The sequence below is a fragment of the Balaenoptera borealis genome (assembly GCF_965194805.1).
Source record: "Balaenoptera borealis genome assembly, chromosome: 2".
Classification (NCBI taxonomy): Eukaryota; Metazoa; Chordata; class Mammalia; order Artiodactyla; family Balaenopteridae; genus Balaenoptera; species Balaenoptera borealis.
Genome location: NC_138867.1, coordinates 85598090 through 85615189, shown reverse-complemented (window position 1 = coordinate 85615189; position 17100 = coordinate 85598090). Strand labels below are relative to the sequence as shown.

The 17100-nt window shown below is 35.6% G+C and overlaps 1 protein-coding gene across 1 annotated transcript in view; it reads left to right on the top strand.

Annotated features, from left to right (window-relative positions):
- LOC309623478 (uncharacterized protein) overlaps positions 1 to 17100 on the top strand; it is a gene marked incomplete at its 5' end in the record, with an annotated part of 120855 nt that overhangs the window by 11241 nt on the left and 92514 nt on the right. The window contains 2 exons of the mRNA XM_082380431.1: positions 8858 to 11380; positions 16870 to 17089. Coding sequence (XP_082236557.1) covers positions 8858 to 11380; positions 16870 to 17089 — 2743 coding nt within the window. The remainder of the gene's footprint in view (positions 1 to 8857; positions 11381 to 16869; positions 17090 to 17100) is intronic.

Sequence of the window (17100 nt, the reverse complement as noted above, 5' to 3'; positions counted from 1 at the left end):
TATTCAATTAGCCTTTGGTGCCTATTCTTTTGCTGACTATTACCAAGTATCTAATGACATATTTAAGTGCACATATGTGCTTTATTTTTCCTTTTTCTTCATCTTAATGGAAACACACCTGTTTAGTAAACTTTTTATTGTTTGAAATATGTAAGTGTTGAAATGAAATTGTCACCTCTGGTCTAGTTGCAGACAGTATAATTAGCCAAAAAGGAATAATGTGAAGTGTCACATAGGACTGAGTATATGGAAATGGATAGATTCTTAAGATAGATTCTGAAAAGTCCCTGTGCTGGTCAAGGTCAGAGTAGGAGAAAACCATAATTACAGATTTCCCAGATCTAGCAACTGAAAAAAAATTTAGAGTAGGTAGGGTTCTAATTGTAGTTGAATAGGATGATTCCTCTTTGTGCAGTGGTATTTAATTCATGCATCACTCTGCATGTGGGATTAGCTAAACTTGCACTCTAATAGTCATTCCAAAGCCAAAGAGGAAATGAAACAAAGCAAAATAACTTCCAGGGATTTCTAGTTTAATATTGTCATGATAACAGCACACAGAGTATGACTACACCGTCTAAAGTGAGAGACACATACCATTGCTGATATGCAAAATGGCTTCAGGTGGTACAAGATGAAAATATTTTCTTTTTATTAGTTATTTGTTTTTGTTTTAATGTGTATTAGTTACAACCCAGAATTTCACATATATTGTTGTCTTACATGAAGCTAAAATTAAAAATTTAGTGAATCAAAAATTATTAAGCAAATAACAGCACAAATGTCATGGCAGTAGTAAAAATCATAAAGGTAATACACAAATTACTGAAGTTGGGAAACAGTAGAGCAAGTTGTACTCATTCATTCATCTAACAAGATTTACTAACTATGATGTTTTTCCACACATATGGAATAGGAGCACATTAAAGTATAAGATGGATAAGATAACTGCTCTTGTGGAGCCTACATTTTGGCCCACATCTCTAGTGATTCCTCAGGAGACTGGGGTAATCTAAGGCTGTCTACACTGGGGTGTTTTATCTACCTTTGCTGGGCCCAAAAGTAAATGTCCTCTGAAGCTCTGTTGGCTCAAGTCAGGTTAAATATGGAGCAGCCAGGGGTCTGGTTCTGTCCTAGGAAGATATTCTCACTAGTGGTGCTTCATGAAGAACAATGCCCTACAAATACTGAGCTCTGAGGAAGATGAACTTCTGGGTGCACCCTCATAAATAGGAAAATCAAGGTCTAGGTGCCTCATTCACCCTGCCAAGTACCCTCCTTCTGAATACTTCCACTTTACCATAATCCCCCATGTACTTGCCAACCATTTCAGTTCTTACAAGCAAAGTCAAACCCAAAATATGGAAACCTTTGACTCTGAGAAACCAAATGTGAACACAGGGGAGACAAGTAAGTAAAAGCACAACATGGTATCTTCTTACACTGGTAGCCCTGGCCTGCTAAGCTGACTTGCTAGATTTTTATCACAAGTCATGGTTAGCACAAGATGAAAGAAGGATATTGGGGAGTTAACACCTAGGATTGATCTAGGGCACAATTTGGGCAGAGACTCTTTACACTGGGCTGAGAAAAATTAAAAAGTGATCTCTCAAGGAGTTTTCTTCCTAGAATCTTGCTGATATAGAAAGAAAGAAAAAGAACCTGCGCTTAAACCAAAACAAAAGAAATTAAACATTAAGTCTTAGTGTGTACCAATTGGGAAAGGAGGAAAATGAGGTGAAATGAAATGAAACTGAATTCATTGCAAGCTTCCTCAGGACTGCCCTAGTTTAAAATCTTAAGGTTGTTAAGATTTTCTGAATTAGGTTCCATTCTACCTATCCAATTGTATCTGCTTCAGTGGGGTTTCTGAATCAGAATCACTTGGTGTGTTTGTAAGGGGGTAGGAGGTTTGGTGAGTGCTTATTAAAAATGCGTATTCCTAGGTCCCACCTCAGAATCCAAATCTCTAAAGAGGCCCCAAATCAACATTTTTAGCAAGTTGCTCAGTGATTCTTAAGCACTGTTAAGTTTGAGAATTCTTGTGCTAAACCATAAACTCCTTGAAGTTTACATTATATTTACATTTTTACATTAAGTCCAGCTCGGATCTTGAGCCCATAGCACAGAGTGCCAAATTCTTCAGTCTACCTCTGTGGGAAGTACACTAAGTTTTCCCACTTGTAATCCATCTCCTTTTGCCAGAATCATTCTGTAAGGAAGTGAGAGAGGGAGGAGAGAGTTCCTGAAGCATGTCAAGAAGAGCCTCTGCATTTAACATAGTACAGCAATAAAAATCTCTCAAAACTCTCACGTAAAAAAAATTCTTCACTTTCAGAGTCTTGCCCTGGTGAAAAAGAGAAGCAGCATCTCAACACTATGTTTCCTTGGGCAATTCACTGCATCTCTCCATTTCCTCTAGGGAGAAACGAGAAAGTTGAGTAGATGATCTCACACCTATTTAACCTCAGTCAAAGGGTAGACGCTTTTGAAGGTGTAAGGGATTTTCATTTTTAGTTCATCTTTCCCTTCCTTTACTGGCATTACTTAATGTAGCAAGCTTTATTAAATACTGAGCTCAATTTCCTTTTGGTTCACTAATATAAATTTTTCTTTACCCAATTTTTAAAACATTAATAATAATAATAACAATAACAATAATAAATTACACACTTGACGATGAATGCTCTTTTCTATCTGCAGTTCATTTCTGCAGAGATTCTGATTTAACTTGTATAGAGTGAGCTTCTCGTTCTCCAAGGATTACCCTCATCCACTAAGTTACGTTTGATCAATTATGGGTCAAATAGGGTGATGGCATTCCAACAAACTTACGTTTAAAGATAATTATTTTAATATTGAGGTTTTTTAATATCTATTCTTCTGAACTCAAGACCTCAACAGATTTATGCTCCAATGATCACCAAGAGTCTCTTTTGCAGATAGAGCTTCAACAACCTACTCAATATATGGTGCTTGGGGAAAGGAAAAGTCGGTTTCATTGGATGTGAGATTTGGATGTTTCTATTTTAAAAATTTAACCTAATAGATTTTAATATTTTATCCATATTAATATATATAAATATAGATATAAATACATTTACTCATCAATGCTTTTGGCAGTGAGAAGGAAGTAAATGTGTGAAGAGCAACTATTACTCAGTAATAGCACTGAGACACACCCTTAAATGATTTTAACTAAAGCTGTTTAGTTTCAGGATACTAGGAAACTTACATTATTTATTAAGAATAACTGCCCAGCAACCAAGTTTGTAAAGTTTCATTCTTACAGACCCATAGAAGTTGAGGGCAAGTCTGAATTGATATATGGGCATTACTGAAACAGCTGCTTTCCGGTATAACTCTTCTTATGCTCACACATAATTTTTAAAAATTTAAGGACAAAAGAATATAGTTTAAAATTCAGGCTATTCAAAATCAGAAATGACAGTAGAAGACAAGTTTGCGTACTTTCAACATACTTTCAAACGTAAATGGAAATTTAAAAACTTTTTTTCTTTAAATATTTTAACTTTAACTTTTCATAATTTGTTTTACATATATAAATTTCCTTTAAACATTTCGTACAGAGAACATAGGCTTTGTGTTAAAACCAAGAAAATAAAGTTATAAGAAATACACTAAGATTTCTTTCAAATTCTACAGGAAACGGGAGCCAATGGGCATTAAAAAGAGGACTTGATAGTATGCTACACTGGAAGTTAAGCATTTAACCTTCTGAATTTATTTCATAGTCTCTTTCTAGAATTTTAATAGCTATCATTATATACCTTTTTATGAATCGTTCTCTTATTATTGGCAATAGAACATTCCTTTTGAATGTTACAAGGAAAACGTTTCAGCTTTAGCAACACAATAGAGAATTTTTAAGTAATTTGTCCAAAAAGTGGCACCAGTAAAACTTTCTAACAATACCTTTAAAAAAAATCTTTACCATCTAGCAATATTCTGAGAATAATGGTGTTACTTTGTAATTCTGCAGTAGAAAGATATTGTTTGTATTTCCTGTTTACATTTTTCCTCATTCTTCTGTGAATTATAGTAATGAGTCAAAGCTCAGTTTAAAAAAAAATCTATAAAACCCAATATAAAGGCCTCAAATATGATAGGGTTTGGCTGATATATAAAAGCAATCATGGTAACTTTCCTGAGCTTTATTGCCAATTTTGCACAGAAGAAATAAACATTTATGAAAAATATAAATCCAGGAAATCTGTAGTGGAGTGGATACCTTAATGTAAATATCAAGGTCTAGTGGTGATATATTTTACTTGTGGATAAAATTATACTTCATGCATATGTGTAAAAAAAACTAAAGTACTTAGAAATTTTTCAAAGTCCAATAAGAGGCCATTAGAGTGTATTAAACAGGGGAGATGACATGATTTAATTTATATATTTTAAAATCTGGCTACTATGTAAATTCAAAGAACATAAATTACAGAAGTAAGAAAATCAGTTAGAAAGCTATTGCAATTGTCCAGATTTTTAAAATATATATTTTATATATATTCATAATATATATTATAAACACTTTAAATCTGGACTATATACACACACACACACATATATATAATAGAATATATAGATAATAGAAACCTTATTAACTATCAACAAATTAATACAGAGTAAAAGGAAAGAATACATTTAGAAATAAAGGAGGGTACATTATTAAAAACATAATTAGATACAGATTGGGGCTGTCCATCTAATTCATTTCTTCTTGCATATTTATTAGGTACCCATTATGTGTCAGGTACTGTGCTAGATAGTAGGCACATATCCAACAGTTTTTTCACTTTCCTTAAACAAAGCTGTATTATTTCGGAGCTAAAATGCAAACTGATTATAAAATGTGCTCTACATATATATACAATGGAATATTACAATGGAATATTACAAAGAAACGAAATTGAGTTATTTGTAGTGAGGTGGATGGACCTAGAGTCTGTCATACAGAGTGAAGTAAGTCAGAAAGAGAAAAACAAATACCGTATGCTAACACATATATATATGGAATCTAAAAAAAAAAAGGTTCTGAAGAACCTGGGGCAGGACAGGAATAAAGACGCAGACGTAAAGAATGGACTTGAGGACACAGGGAAGGGGAAGGGGAAGCTGGGACGAAGTGAGAGAGTGGCATGGACATATATACACTACCAAATGTAAAATAGATAGCTAGTGGGAAGCAGCCACAGAGCACAGGGAGATCAGTTCCGTGCTGTGTGACCACCTAGAGGGGTGGGATAGGGAGGGTGGGAGGGAGATGCAAGAGGGAGGAGATATGGGGATATATGTATATGTATAGCTGATTCACTTTGTTATAAAGCAGAAACTAACACAGCATTGTAAAGCAATTATACTCTAATAAAGATGTTTTTTAAAAATAAATAAATAAAATATGCTCTATAGATCAGAAATAATTTCAGGGCATCTATACTGTGTGTTGCTCAAAGAGTTGCAAAATTCCTAACAGCCTGGGTTCTAGTCCTGAATTTGCCACTATTATTGCAATGCAGGAAGCAAGGACTCTCTGGGTATGTTTTCTCCTATAAAATTGGAACTTAGTAAGATAATCTTGAAAACTTCTAGATCTTCTAGCTCTAAAAGAGTTTATGGTTTGATCAGCTTTGTCTAAGCACTCACTTACAGCTCTGGTGTGATGGATCGTCCCCCAATGTCAGGCATGTTCAACTCTAATTATGTGTGTATCCTAATAGTTGTGTATTTATATTCGAATACAAGGTTAAAAATAATAGATGCCATTTACTGGAAACATTTATAACATATTTTCAGTTGTGTTTCTTCAAAACAACTCTGCAAGGTGAAATTTGTTATCATTTTCAACTTAGGGGTGAAGGAAACTCAGCCTCACAGAGATTACATGACCTGCTGAGTAAGTGGCAGAGTCAGACCACAGCCCAGATCTTCCACTAAACAGAATGCAGCAGACTACATTTTGCTGTTCAAACTAATGGGATCCTAGAGAAATAATCAATAACCTAGTCAATGCTTTTGAAGCATTTTTTTAAATTAGAAAATCCAATATGTGTAAGACAGGGGTTAAAAAAAGATTTTAATTATGTGTTTGTAATCCTCTCCCCAACCCCACCCCATATTGGCCTTCTAAGAAGAAAGGATTATTGCTTGCTTAGTCAGCCATAGGAACTTAATTGTGTCTATTGGGGAGAGAATAGAAAGGATAATTGGAAGACACCAAATGAGTGTTCATTGCTCTATATAAGAAAGGCAGCCTAAGGAAAAACAATTTTCATAAAGTTATGAAACTTTGAGATTTTATGGAAGAAAAAGGATTTGAAATCAACACATACTATGACGTAAGGGATTTTGAGGAGAGAAATTAGTTAAGAAGAATTTAAATAAATTTTTGCCAAAACTGGCCACAAAACAGCCCCATTTAATTTGAGTTACAGGTAAAACAAATAAAAGATAAGCTTCTCAGCTGAGATGTCCAAAGGCACAGCCCTCCCAAATACACTCGTAACAAACTGCTTCAGTGGGAAGCTATTTCTCTTTGCATCTTTTCAGACAGTTTAATCCTCTAAACGTAAAGCAGTTGAAATGGGTTTAGCTCTAAGCACAGGCAGGTATTTACCTGGTTAGTTAGCAGGCTGCCTTCCCCCAGATATCTCCCCAATACTTTCTATTATTTAAGATATCAACAGGGAAAATAATCCTTTATTTCACAATAAAGGTAAAGAATTAATTTGATCTTCTACAAACAGTTGATCCTTCTACAAAGAATATATAGTATATACTAAATCTTATAATATTTACATAGAGTGTATGTGATGATAATGTAATGAAGGCAAACCACCTCTCTACCCCACTTAATTTAGCACGGCTAGAAATTTGATGATATTCAATTAAGGCCAACTTCACAAAAAAAATTAGATATTTCTATTAGGCTAAGAAAATTGGAATATAAAAATGATCAATTAAACAGAATATGACTTTATAACTTGCATCCTAAATGTCTACACATATGAAAAGAATATATGTTAGAGTGTTCACATAGTATATAGTAATGTACTAAATAGTTGGGGTGGAATTAAACAGGAAAGGAGAATATAATTATGATAATAAAATGATTCAAAGAATGATATTATGCTATCCAGTTGGCAAATGAGTTGAGTTAGTAATTTTACTAAACCTATATTCTGAGTGGAAAATAATTTCAAATTTGATGCTTTCAAAGGACAGTGAAAGCTGAAGACCCTCAGCTCCCCAACATGAGGAAGAAAAGAAGAAAAGCCTATAAAAAATGGAAAATCTTGAATCCCACAGTATGTAAGTCCAATTCATTGGTTTTATAAGTACATATAAAATGAACTACCTGGCTTATGTATTTTGTTCTTTGTCACAGGAATATCTATAAAAGTAGGAAGATAAATGCATATAGATATTATAAAATGATTTAGAAATCTGGTCAATTGTCATTATGTATATACTTCTGCATTAATAATTATATGAATTACAAGTGATAAAAACTTAAATATAAATATTTACATATTCAAACAAAGGCTATTAAAACCCCTATTCTTAGAATCTGTTATCAGTGTATTATTATGTAACTGTCTCAAATCTATCTTCCTACTTGTAGAAATTGTAGTATATAGTCCATTGAAGGAGGCTATAAGCTGTAAAATTATAAAATTGAAAGTGGCTGTAAACTGAACTGTTCTTGGCAAGAGGGTGTTATCTTAAGAATAAATTGTAATCTACAATTCTGGAAGGCAGGCTATCAGTCTATAAACCACTGTAAATGGGCTTTAGAGAGCCATGTCTCCATGTCTTTTCTCCCACAACTTCCACATGACAGTTCTCAGACTGTCACCAGGCCCACTGGAAACCGTTTCAGGACTTGTAAGAAAAGCCATTCCCTCAGACTAGAAGAGAGACAAATGGGAATGGTTAGACTCTCCAAGGCACTTCAGTATGCTTGAGAACCTATAGGTCAAATCAGAAGTCTGCATATCTCTCCTCAATTGGAAAGTAATAATTCCTAAACGTATGATTCTTTATTTGGTTCTGAAACAGCAATTATTTTTCTGCACCCCTTACTTCCATGCCACCTCTAGCTAAATTTTGATAGGATGTTTTCCTTTTTCTGATTGAAGAGAATTTATTTATTTACTCTTTATATAAGTATTTATGTAAGTATTTTTATTAAAAATATGTTATATAAAAATCATATTTAAATTAAGGATATTTTAAATAATTGTAAGTAATACTTTTCCAATTTTTAGCTTAATCAACTTATTAAAAGTATCCTTGTGGACCCCTGGTTGATAGATTTCCATGACATCATTATTTATTTGTTGCTCATTCTTCTTTCTTTTCCTTTCAAAATACTCTCTTTCAGATGTTGTTTAAAACATAATTTGAAATCTTCGTATTTTGTCCACTGTTTTTTACACAAGATCTAGTACCTCATGGTCAGGTTCACAAATTTCTCAAGCAAAATATTCTAACATTATAAAGCAGAGGAGTAAAAGTCACAAGGTGGCAGTTCTTGGGCCAAATACCTGACCATGGCAACTTGCTCTTTATCAAGAAGTCTCTTAAAATTTATTTGCATAAATTTGCTCTGAAATTTTTATTTCACCTGTTTCGGAAGTCTCTGTTTTAGAGTAAAACTTAATTAGATTCTTACTTCCTAAAACAATGAAGTGATATTCTTCATTCTAAGATTATTGATTTAAAATGAGATATCAGAAATGAATTTTTATAGAAAATACCTTGACATACTAGAAATGAATGAAAAATGTTACTCAAAAAACTTACAAAGGGTATGCATTGAATTTCATCCTAGAATTTGGAACATCTGCTCTCTAAATGGACAGAGAAAACTTTTTCTTTTTTTTTTTTTTTTGCTTCTTCTTTAGGTGAACCTCAGCCTGCTAATCAAGCATGCCAAAAAAATATAAAAGATCTTGAAAAGGAAGTCAAAGGAGACACCTCGGAAGCTTTGCTTCATCAGACTGGGACATTAGGGAAATCTAAGGAAAATGGAGATGTGCATATATCCACTTCTATGAATAGAAAGCAGAAGTCCCCTTTTCTCCCTAAAGATAAGAAACAACCTCCATCTGACAGCAGAATAATTAGAGAGAAGGAAAATGATGATCCTCCTTCATGCATTTCTTATCAACTAGAGAAAGTCTTACCAGTGGTCATGTTTAATGACTGTGAAGAATCATTATCAGGAAAAATTACACTGCAGAATTTCCCAAACACATTAGAAGCCTTTAAACCAGCAAAAGGCAAAATTATTACAGAATTGAAATGTGGGGCTATCAATGTACAAGTAGAAATCAAGAATAGATTTTTCTGTAAAACAGGAATACGGTTTCCAACAAAAAAGAGACGTTCGAAATGTCACCAGCATTATTCTGTCAGATACTTTCAGAGATGCTACACTTCTAGAAGCTGCTGTTCTAAATTCAAGAATATATCAATAGAACTAAAACCTGAGGCACCATCTAAATCTGAAGGAAAAATTGCCAGAACTGAGAGCCCCTCACTGAAAGTAAGCATTGTAGGAAAAGGAATTAAAGTTAAATACATGAGTAAGAAACAGAATATATTAATAAATATAACTCACCCTAAAAGAAGTAGAAAAATAGCTAAATACGGAAACATTTCCTCCAGTCACACAACTAAAGAATGTTCCAAGTCTCCTGCACAGTCCAATATTAGGCACCCTGAAAAGTGGCAGCTTGAAAACAAGCATCAGAGTTCAGATTGTTTTCATGTCTCTCCTCCTGTTGTGTTTGCTGTCCAGAAGGAGGAGAATTTTGGTACAGTTGTGGTTTCTCTGTGCTCAAGCCCTGAGAAGAAGAAGAATAAGCCTGACACACCATCTTCAGTCTTAGATGACTGTGAGGTAGAATCTGCCATCTTTCAGCAGAAGAACTTTATAATTAGTAAGAATACCCCCAAAAGGAAACATTTTTCCGAGGCTGAGACTCTTCTCAAAAACATTCTTCCTACTTCACGTGATACCCTAAAGACCACAAGTTTAAGTAATACAGGCTTAAGTGAAATGCATTTTGAGGACCCCAAAGATGTGAATAGAGAGAGAAAAATCATCTTTGATAAACCAGAAAATATCACATCAGACTCATATATACAGTGCAGCACAGAAGGAATAAATTATTTGCCAAGTACCATTACTGACATCTTTCCAGTTCAAGATGGCAAAGACTCTGACTTTTGTTCTTCATCTTCTCTGAGTGTGCAGCTTGTAGGAGAAAAGGCATCCAACATTTATTGCAAAGGCAGCAAAATTCCACCTGCAGATTGCTATGAGAACTCAAATTCTTTATCTTTCCCTTCTATTCAGAATGCTCTGAAGTCTTCCACTTCTTTCAGGCCATCACACTGGGCCACTGGACACTCAGAACCTAAAGAAACCCCTGGGGATACATTTTCCTTTAATCACTGTGCTGAATTTTTGAAAGACTATGAGGAAGGGCTTACTGATATAACTGACAGAGACTTTAACAAAACCACTTTACATAGTGACTCTCATACAAAAGTACAGCAACTACTGGAAACGAAGAGTACACAGTGTGCAACTCTCAGCCCTTCATTCTCTGGCAGCCTCTCTGCTGGCAGCCCACTCAACAGTAGTAGCCACAGCACTGCAGAATGGGGTCAGACAGAGTCCCAGGCAAGTCATCCAGACACAGAAGTCCTCAGCAAAACAAAAGCACCGGTTATGACCTTAATAACTGATGAGTTAGACCAGAGATTAATTATTCAAAGTGATAAGGAAGACACGGTTTATTCTAATTATCCCATGGGAATGAAAAAGCCTAAAGAGTCACCCAGCTCCCTGGAAAACGTTGAAAAAGACAAATTCCAGATAATTATGCCTGTGGTAAAGAATGCATGCTACAGAGATTTTGAAGACCTACCAAACAAGACTCATGATGAAGTTTGTTTTCAAAAGAATTTTCCAGACAGTGCTGAGTTCAACTGTGCAGTGTGTGCTACAGATAATCTGTTTCTAATCGAGAAAAAACTGACCAGTGATGCAGACCAATATGGTAACCAAGATGAAAAAAGCCTTGAACTAACCAGTTTTAAACAGGAGCCAGCAGAGGGCCAAAGGATTGCATCGACAATGCCAAATTCTGAAGAAAATAAAAATGACCCAAAGGAAACTTACTATCACCAAATAGACATGTTGTTCTCCCCTCAGAAGCAGAAAGCTTTGCAAGGTACAATGGACTATATAGAATCTTTAACTTTCATTATTTTTACATGTTTGAGCTTTGGGAAGTCTTTTTTATTGCTTGGGGTTTTTTCTTTATTGCTGAAGATATATTGAGTATTTTAGAGTTAGATGAATACGGGCAAGCATATATCAGCCTGCTTCTTTCCATTATCACCTACCCAACCCATAAATAGTGCATAACAAAATCACCAAGGCTGCAGTGTAATATAAAGTAAAAAAAAAAAAAATCAATTTCTCTTTAAAAGGTTGATGTATTGCCAAACCAATTTTGTAGGAAACGTTAGCCTTTTGCCACTCTTAAATAATCTGCCATTTCTTTCCTTCTTGCAAGCTAAGCATGTTCAGAAGAATAGGAAGAATATGTCTGTGATAAAATGTGTTTTTAAACCTTGCTGTGTTGTTGCAGGAGCACAGCATACATGTTTCAGGAGGCCATGTGGAATAGTAATTAAAGCAAAGGACAAAAAACAGAAACAGCCATGGCTAATCCTGATTGATCCGTCCATGGGGACTCCGACCTCAAGCAGACCTCTGACCTCCCTTGTGGATTGGTTGGCCCTTCTCAAACCATTGATAGAACCCAGAAGCTCTCCAGACCTGCAGAGGGCTAGGATAGAAGCTCCTTCCTAAGTACATAATACTGCCTGTCTGCTTTCAATCTAGGATCCACATTATATCATTTGGGGCATTTCATAGAAGGCCCTTCTTGTTTTTCTTCAATAAGCCCCAAATATTTTCTATTTAAGGTTAGCATTATTCTACATTGTATATTAAAATACACCTTGAACAAGTAAAAACTTCCTTCCAAACTGCCAGTAACATTCCTAATGGGTCCACAGATGATATTTGGAATGATGAAATTTAGTCAAGAAGCTACCTTTTCTTTGTTGTCATTCTATCCCTAATTTTTTAATAGAATAAAATTTAGAAGTAGAAATAAAACACAGAAGCACAGAAGTATTGGCATGAAATATGAAATTTACTTCATAGAGAATGAAATACCCTAAAACAACACAAGAGCTATGCAGTCACCTGCTTAATATGAACATCCTAAGGCAAAGATCCATCAGTCATAGTGACTGCTTCCCAGTGCCAACGTACCCCTAGATACCAGGATCAATGGCATTAATCCTTACGTTTGCTTCAGTCCGTAACTATTTAAGTCTGCAAGAGGCAGACCTGCAATAAGAGCGCTGTGTCTTCCAGCGCAGATGCGTGCTCTCCTGGATGAATATCCCCCCCAGGCTGACTCTTCCCCCGGGGATATACCCCTCCCTGGACTGCCTCTCCCAGCAAGGCATATTTCCTTAAGAAAATCAATAATTCAAGTCAGAATCTTCCCAAAGCTGATACTGTACTTCATTCGACTTTGAAACTGTCCCATTTGGTGGACAGTTCCAGTTACCGATTCCCTGTGTTACTGTGTTTCATCAAAAGGCTGTTCCTACAACTCTCCCCCTTGCCCCTTCAGTCCTCTTCCCCCAGATCACTCTGTTGCTACCACATTGACTTCCTTGAGTTGCTGGAACCTGCCAAGCAAGTGCCCACATCAGTCCTTTGCTTGGGCTACTCCCACTACCTGGACTGCTCTTCCCACAAATGTCCACATGGTTCACATTCCTCCTTCAAATTTCTGCTCATGTGGTACCATCTCAGTGAGGCCTTCTCAGGCCACTCAATTTAAAATTGCAAACTGAGCTCTGTCCATTCCAGCCTAGGCATACTATATTCCTTTTCCATGAATTACTGTTATACATAACATCTTCACCTGCTAATGTGCTGTATATTTTACTAGTTTATTTATTCTGTCTTCTCCCACTAGAATGTAGTCGTGAGGGCATGTATTTTTTCTGTTTTGATCATTGCTGTATCCAGAGCACCTGAACAGTGCCTGCCTGTGGAGTAGGCACTCAATGAATATTTGTTGAATGAAAGAATGAGTTCAGGGAAGTTATATCAGGTTTCTTTGTGGAAAACTCTATGTTCACAAACAAAAACAAAAAAACAGGAAAACAGTTCAGAAATCAAAATGTTTATATTAGAAGATATTTGAATCTATAAATGTTTGCATGGATTTTACTCTCCTAGAGCTATGAGTTTTTTTATACTTTATTCAATACCATTGTTATTATACTATTGATACCTAAGGCCAGGATTTTGTCATTTTTCCGGGTACAGATTGCTTTGAAGGGCTTGGGCATCTTTGTACTGTTTCTCCAGAAAATTTTATATTTAATATAAGCACAAAAGTATGCCTCTATTTGCAGAGGGATCCTCCAAATTCTCAAAGTCTGTCCACGTACCTCAGATTAAGAATCCCTGACATGAGTGCTGTACTTATGTAGTTCCTTCCACTTAGGAATTAACTAGATTAGAGGTCACAATCTCGAGGGGCCAGGCAGGTAATATAAATGAGTAAAGCAGGTTGCATGTGAGAAATAATGGAGTGTTGGTGGGCTAGAGGGAACGCTGTCCTGAGGGAATGAGAATTCAGGCCCTGCCTGTATAGACAGGCCTTCTAGTTTTTCAAGCAAGCTGGAGGTGTGGCGGTTTTATCTGTATGAATCTCTAGATTACATGACATTTAAAGACACAGTACAGGCTAAACAATCGACCACCTCTGAACTAGATAAACCAGAGGTGGTAGGGATTGGCATATGACAAGAGTTAAAGAGCCAGTGGTATAAAGGAAAGCATACCAGTCTGAACCTCTTAAGACTAAATTCTGGGTTTTGGTCTGCACATTCTTAGGTAAAGAGGTTTATCAGGGCCTCAGTTCTTCCGCTGTAAATTGCCTGAAACGTTATCTTTAAGATCTCTGCCACAGGACCAGAAATTCTCTGTCGTAAAACATTTTAATGAGGAAATCAAACCTAGGCTACTCTGAGAGAATGACAGATAATGAGAAGGATTAAATGATACTTTACATGGCATAGAAATATTTATAATTAAACAGCCCTATATATGTAACATGGTACAAAACTTACATGTAATGTGTGAGATATTTTATTTCCCTGTGCCCCTAAGGAAGGAGTGATTCTGAAAGCCCACACCAAGGCAAAAGGTGTACAGGACTGTAGCTCTGACAGAGTTTGTAGTCCTAAGATCTACACCAAGCACTAGGGATAAAAAGATACATAAAACAGTTATTCTTTTTCTTATAGAAGAATACAACTCTTGGGATAATTTCCAACAAGCTGACTTCTTATGAAATTGGGCACTTTCCACACTTACAGCCATTTCAGTGTTTCTCAGTAGATGAGCAAGTCCAGGGTCCAGGGTCCAGCTGCAGTGCCCAGCTTTCTTCCAGCAGGGCTCCACCCAGATCTGCATCTTCCTCTCCTTGGTCTATAACTCATTTCCCAGGCATCCTTCTGGCTTTCATGGTGGTAGCTTTCTACTTTCATACTCACGTTTGATAAAACATTAGTGTGTTTTTTGATGTATTAACATACTGTCCCTACAAAGGGAGAGTATGTATTTTAACAGAGTCCTTCAAGATCCTTGAGTGTCTTCATTTCAGCACCAAGCAAATTGTCTGATTCCTAGAAAGGCTCAATAAATCTCTATTGGGTAGTCATAGAATGAGGGAGAGGCTTACTGTGAACAAAGGTTACCGAGACATAGGTTAAATTCACCATGTAAAAACTCTCTATCAGCTTGAAGTATTCAAGGATTATGCTGATTCAGGTAGTAAATTTGAGTCTGGGAAGTGTTTGAGCTTAGATTGAATGACTCCTTGGTAGAAATCCTGTAGAATTGCTTTAAGCATATAGAGGGTGTTTGGACAAAATTACCTTGTATATTTTTGCAAATCTGAGATTCTACAAATACCAAGCAGGACAATGGGAGTGATGCTTTGCTCTCAGTGCACATTACAGTGGTTCTCAAATCACACTTCAAAACATACTGTAGGGCACATATTCTCCTCATTTCAGTATTTAAGATTCTAAAGAAAAACTTTTCTCACAATGTCACAGAGTCATATTTCCATTACACACACTTTCCTAGATTCATAAGACTTCTTTTTTTTCCGAGCAATTTCAGAAAAGAATTGCTTTAAATGTAAAATATTTGACATTAGAAAATTCTCCTTCTTGTGGATGCCTTCAGAGTCAGCCTGGACTCCCAATTTCAACAAATAGTGGAACTAGAGTGAACATTGAAGAAAATGGTTAGAGGCCAGCTCTGTAGCATTTTTAAAAGCTTCACCACTCTGTAAAATTCCAGAGGGCAAAAAAAGTCATCTTGTTCATAGCTGTAGTCCTAGTAACCAGCACAGTAGAAATTAGTTTTTATATATATATATACACACACACACATACATACCTATATATTAGTATACAAAGGAACAGTAATATTATAGAATGAATGTCATTTTTCTGTCACCCTCTTAAGCCCTAGAGAGGAGGTAGGAGTCAACATCAGAATTATGGAAAATAAGAGGAATTGAATAATGACTCCTCCCTTCCCATGTCTTTGGCCCTGCCACGTGAAGTTTAAATTGTTATGTAAATGGATTAGTAATAACTATCTATAAAAATAAAGAAGATAATTTATTCATGGATATACCCCATTTATTATTTAAATAGTTCTGAGAACAAATTTTGACACTGATAAATTCGTTTTTAATTTACAAAGATGAAAGTTTAAAAATTCATTTGCTCCTGGGAATAGAATAAAAATAAAGGTTAAAATTTGGTTTCTTTTTAATTGATGTTGCTTGCCTTTTGTATAGTATCAAAAAGTGAAAGCAAGAAAAATCCTAACCAATTCTAGCCTATCAAATTATTTTCTAGGTATTACATACTCTGCTATTTGAGGTTTTATTTTTTTCACTTTGACAATTATTTTCTTAAAGTTTGCTTGTATTGCAATTAGTTTATCTGAAATTTTCTTACTTCTAACTAATATACAGCCTTATAGCTTGTGATGACAGAAAGCAGCAGTTTGGAAGTATATAAAGTATTTCAAGTTGTTATTTATTCAAATATAAAATTATCAAAGCCTTCATGTAATTTGGCTTTTTTTTTTTTCTTTTCTTCATTTTGAACCAACACATGCAGCAAGAAAAGTATCATGAAATTTGTAGTCTTGTGATGACTAGAGGTCAAACCATAAAGGACTTGAGTTCAATAGTAAACTTGTTTTCAAAGACTGTAATTTAACTAATTCAGGTAATCATATCTTGTCTTATTGAAATTGCAGTGGACATAACTAACAATTTATTTGCACTGTGATCCTCCAAAACAACTAATAGACTAGTACAATATATCAGGCATACTGCTGGTGCCCAAGGAATATCTACTGAATTGAATCCAACTGAGGAAATGCATGGTGATTCCCCCTTTTCCAATATGTCTATTTTCAATCTATACAGCTCTTTCTTCTTCTCCTTCTCCTCTTCCTCCTCCTCCCCCTCCCCCTCCCCCTCCTCCTCCTTCTTCTTCTTCTTTTTGAGTAATACAAATTTAAAAAGTGAATCATGAAGGAGTTGAATGAAATCATTCTAGTTCTAGTCTTCTGTGATTGTTTCAAAGACTGGAATATTTGAAATTCTACCTTGAAATGCTGTCTCACTTTCATACTTAATGTGGTTTAATCTAGACTGGAATTTGGAAATAAACAGCCACCAAAATTTATCCCAGGAAATGGCACCAAAAGATACAAGGGCCAGTGATGGTTCACAGGAAGAAGCAGTAGACCAGTGGGCCAGGAGGAGGGAGCAATTCAGAGATGGTAAAAGATGCAGCTCAGCTGGAAGAAGTTCGTTTGCCAGCAACATCACTGAAGGATCCAGTGAGTAGACT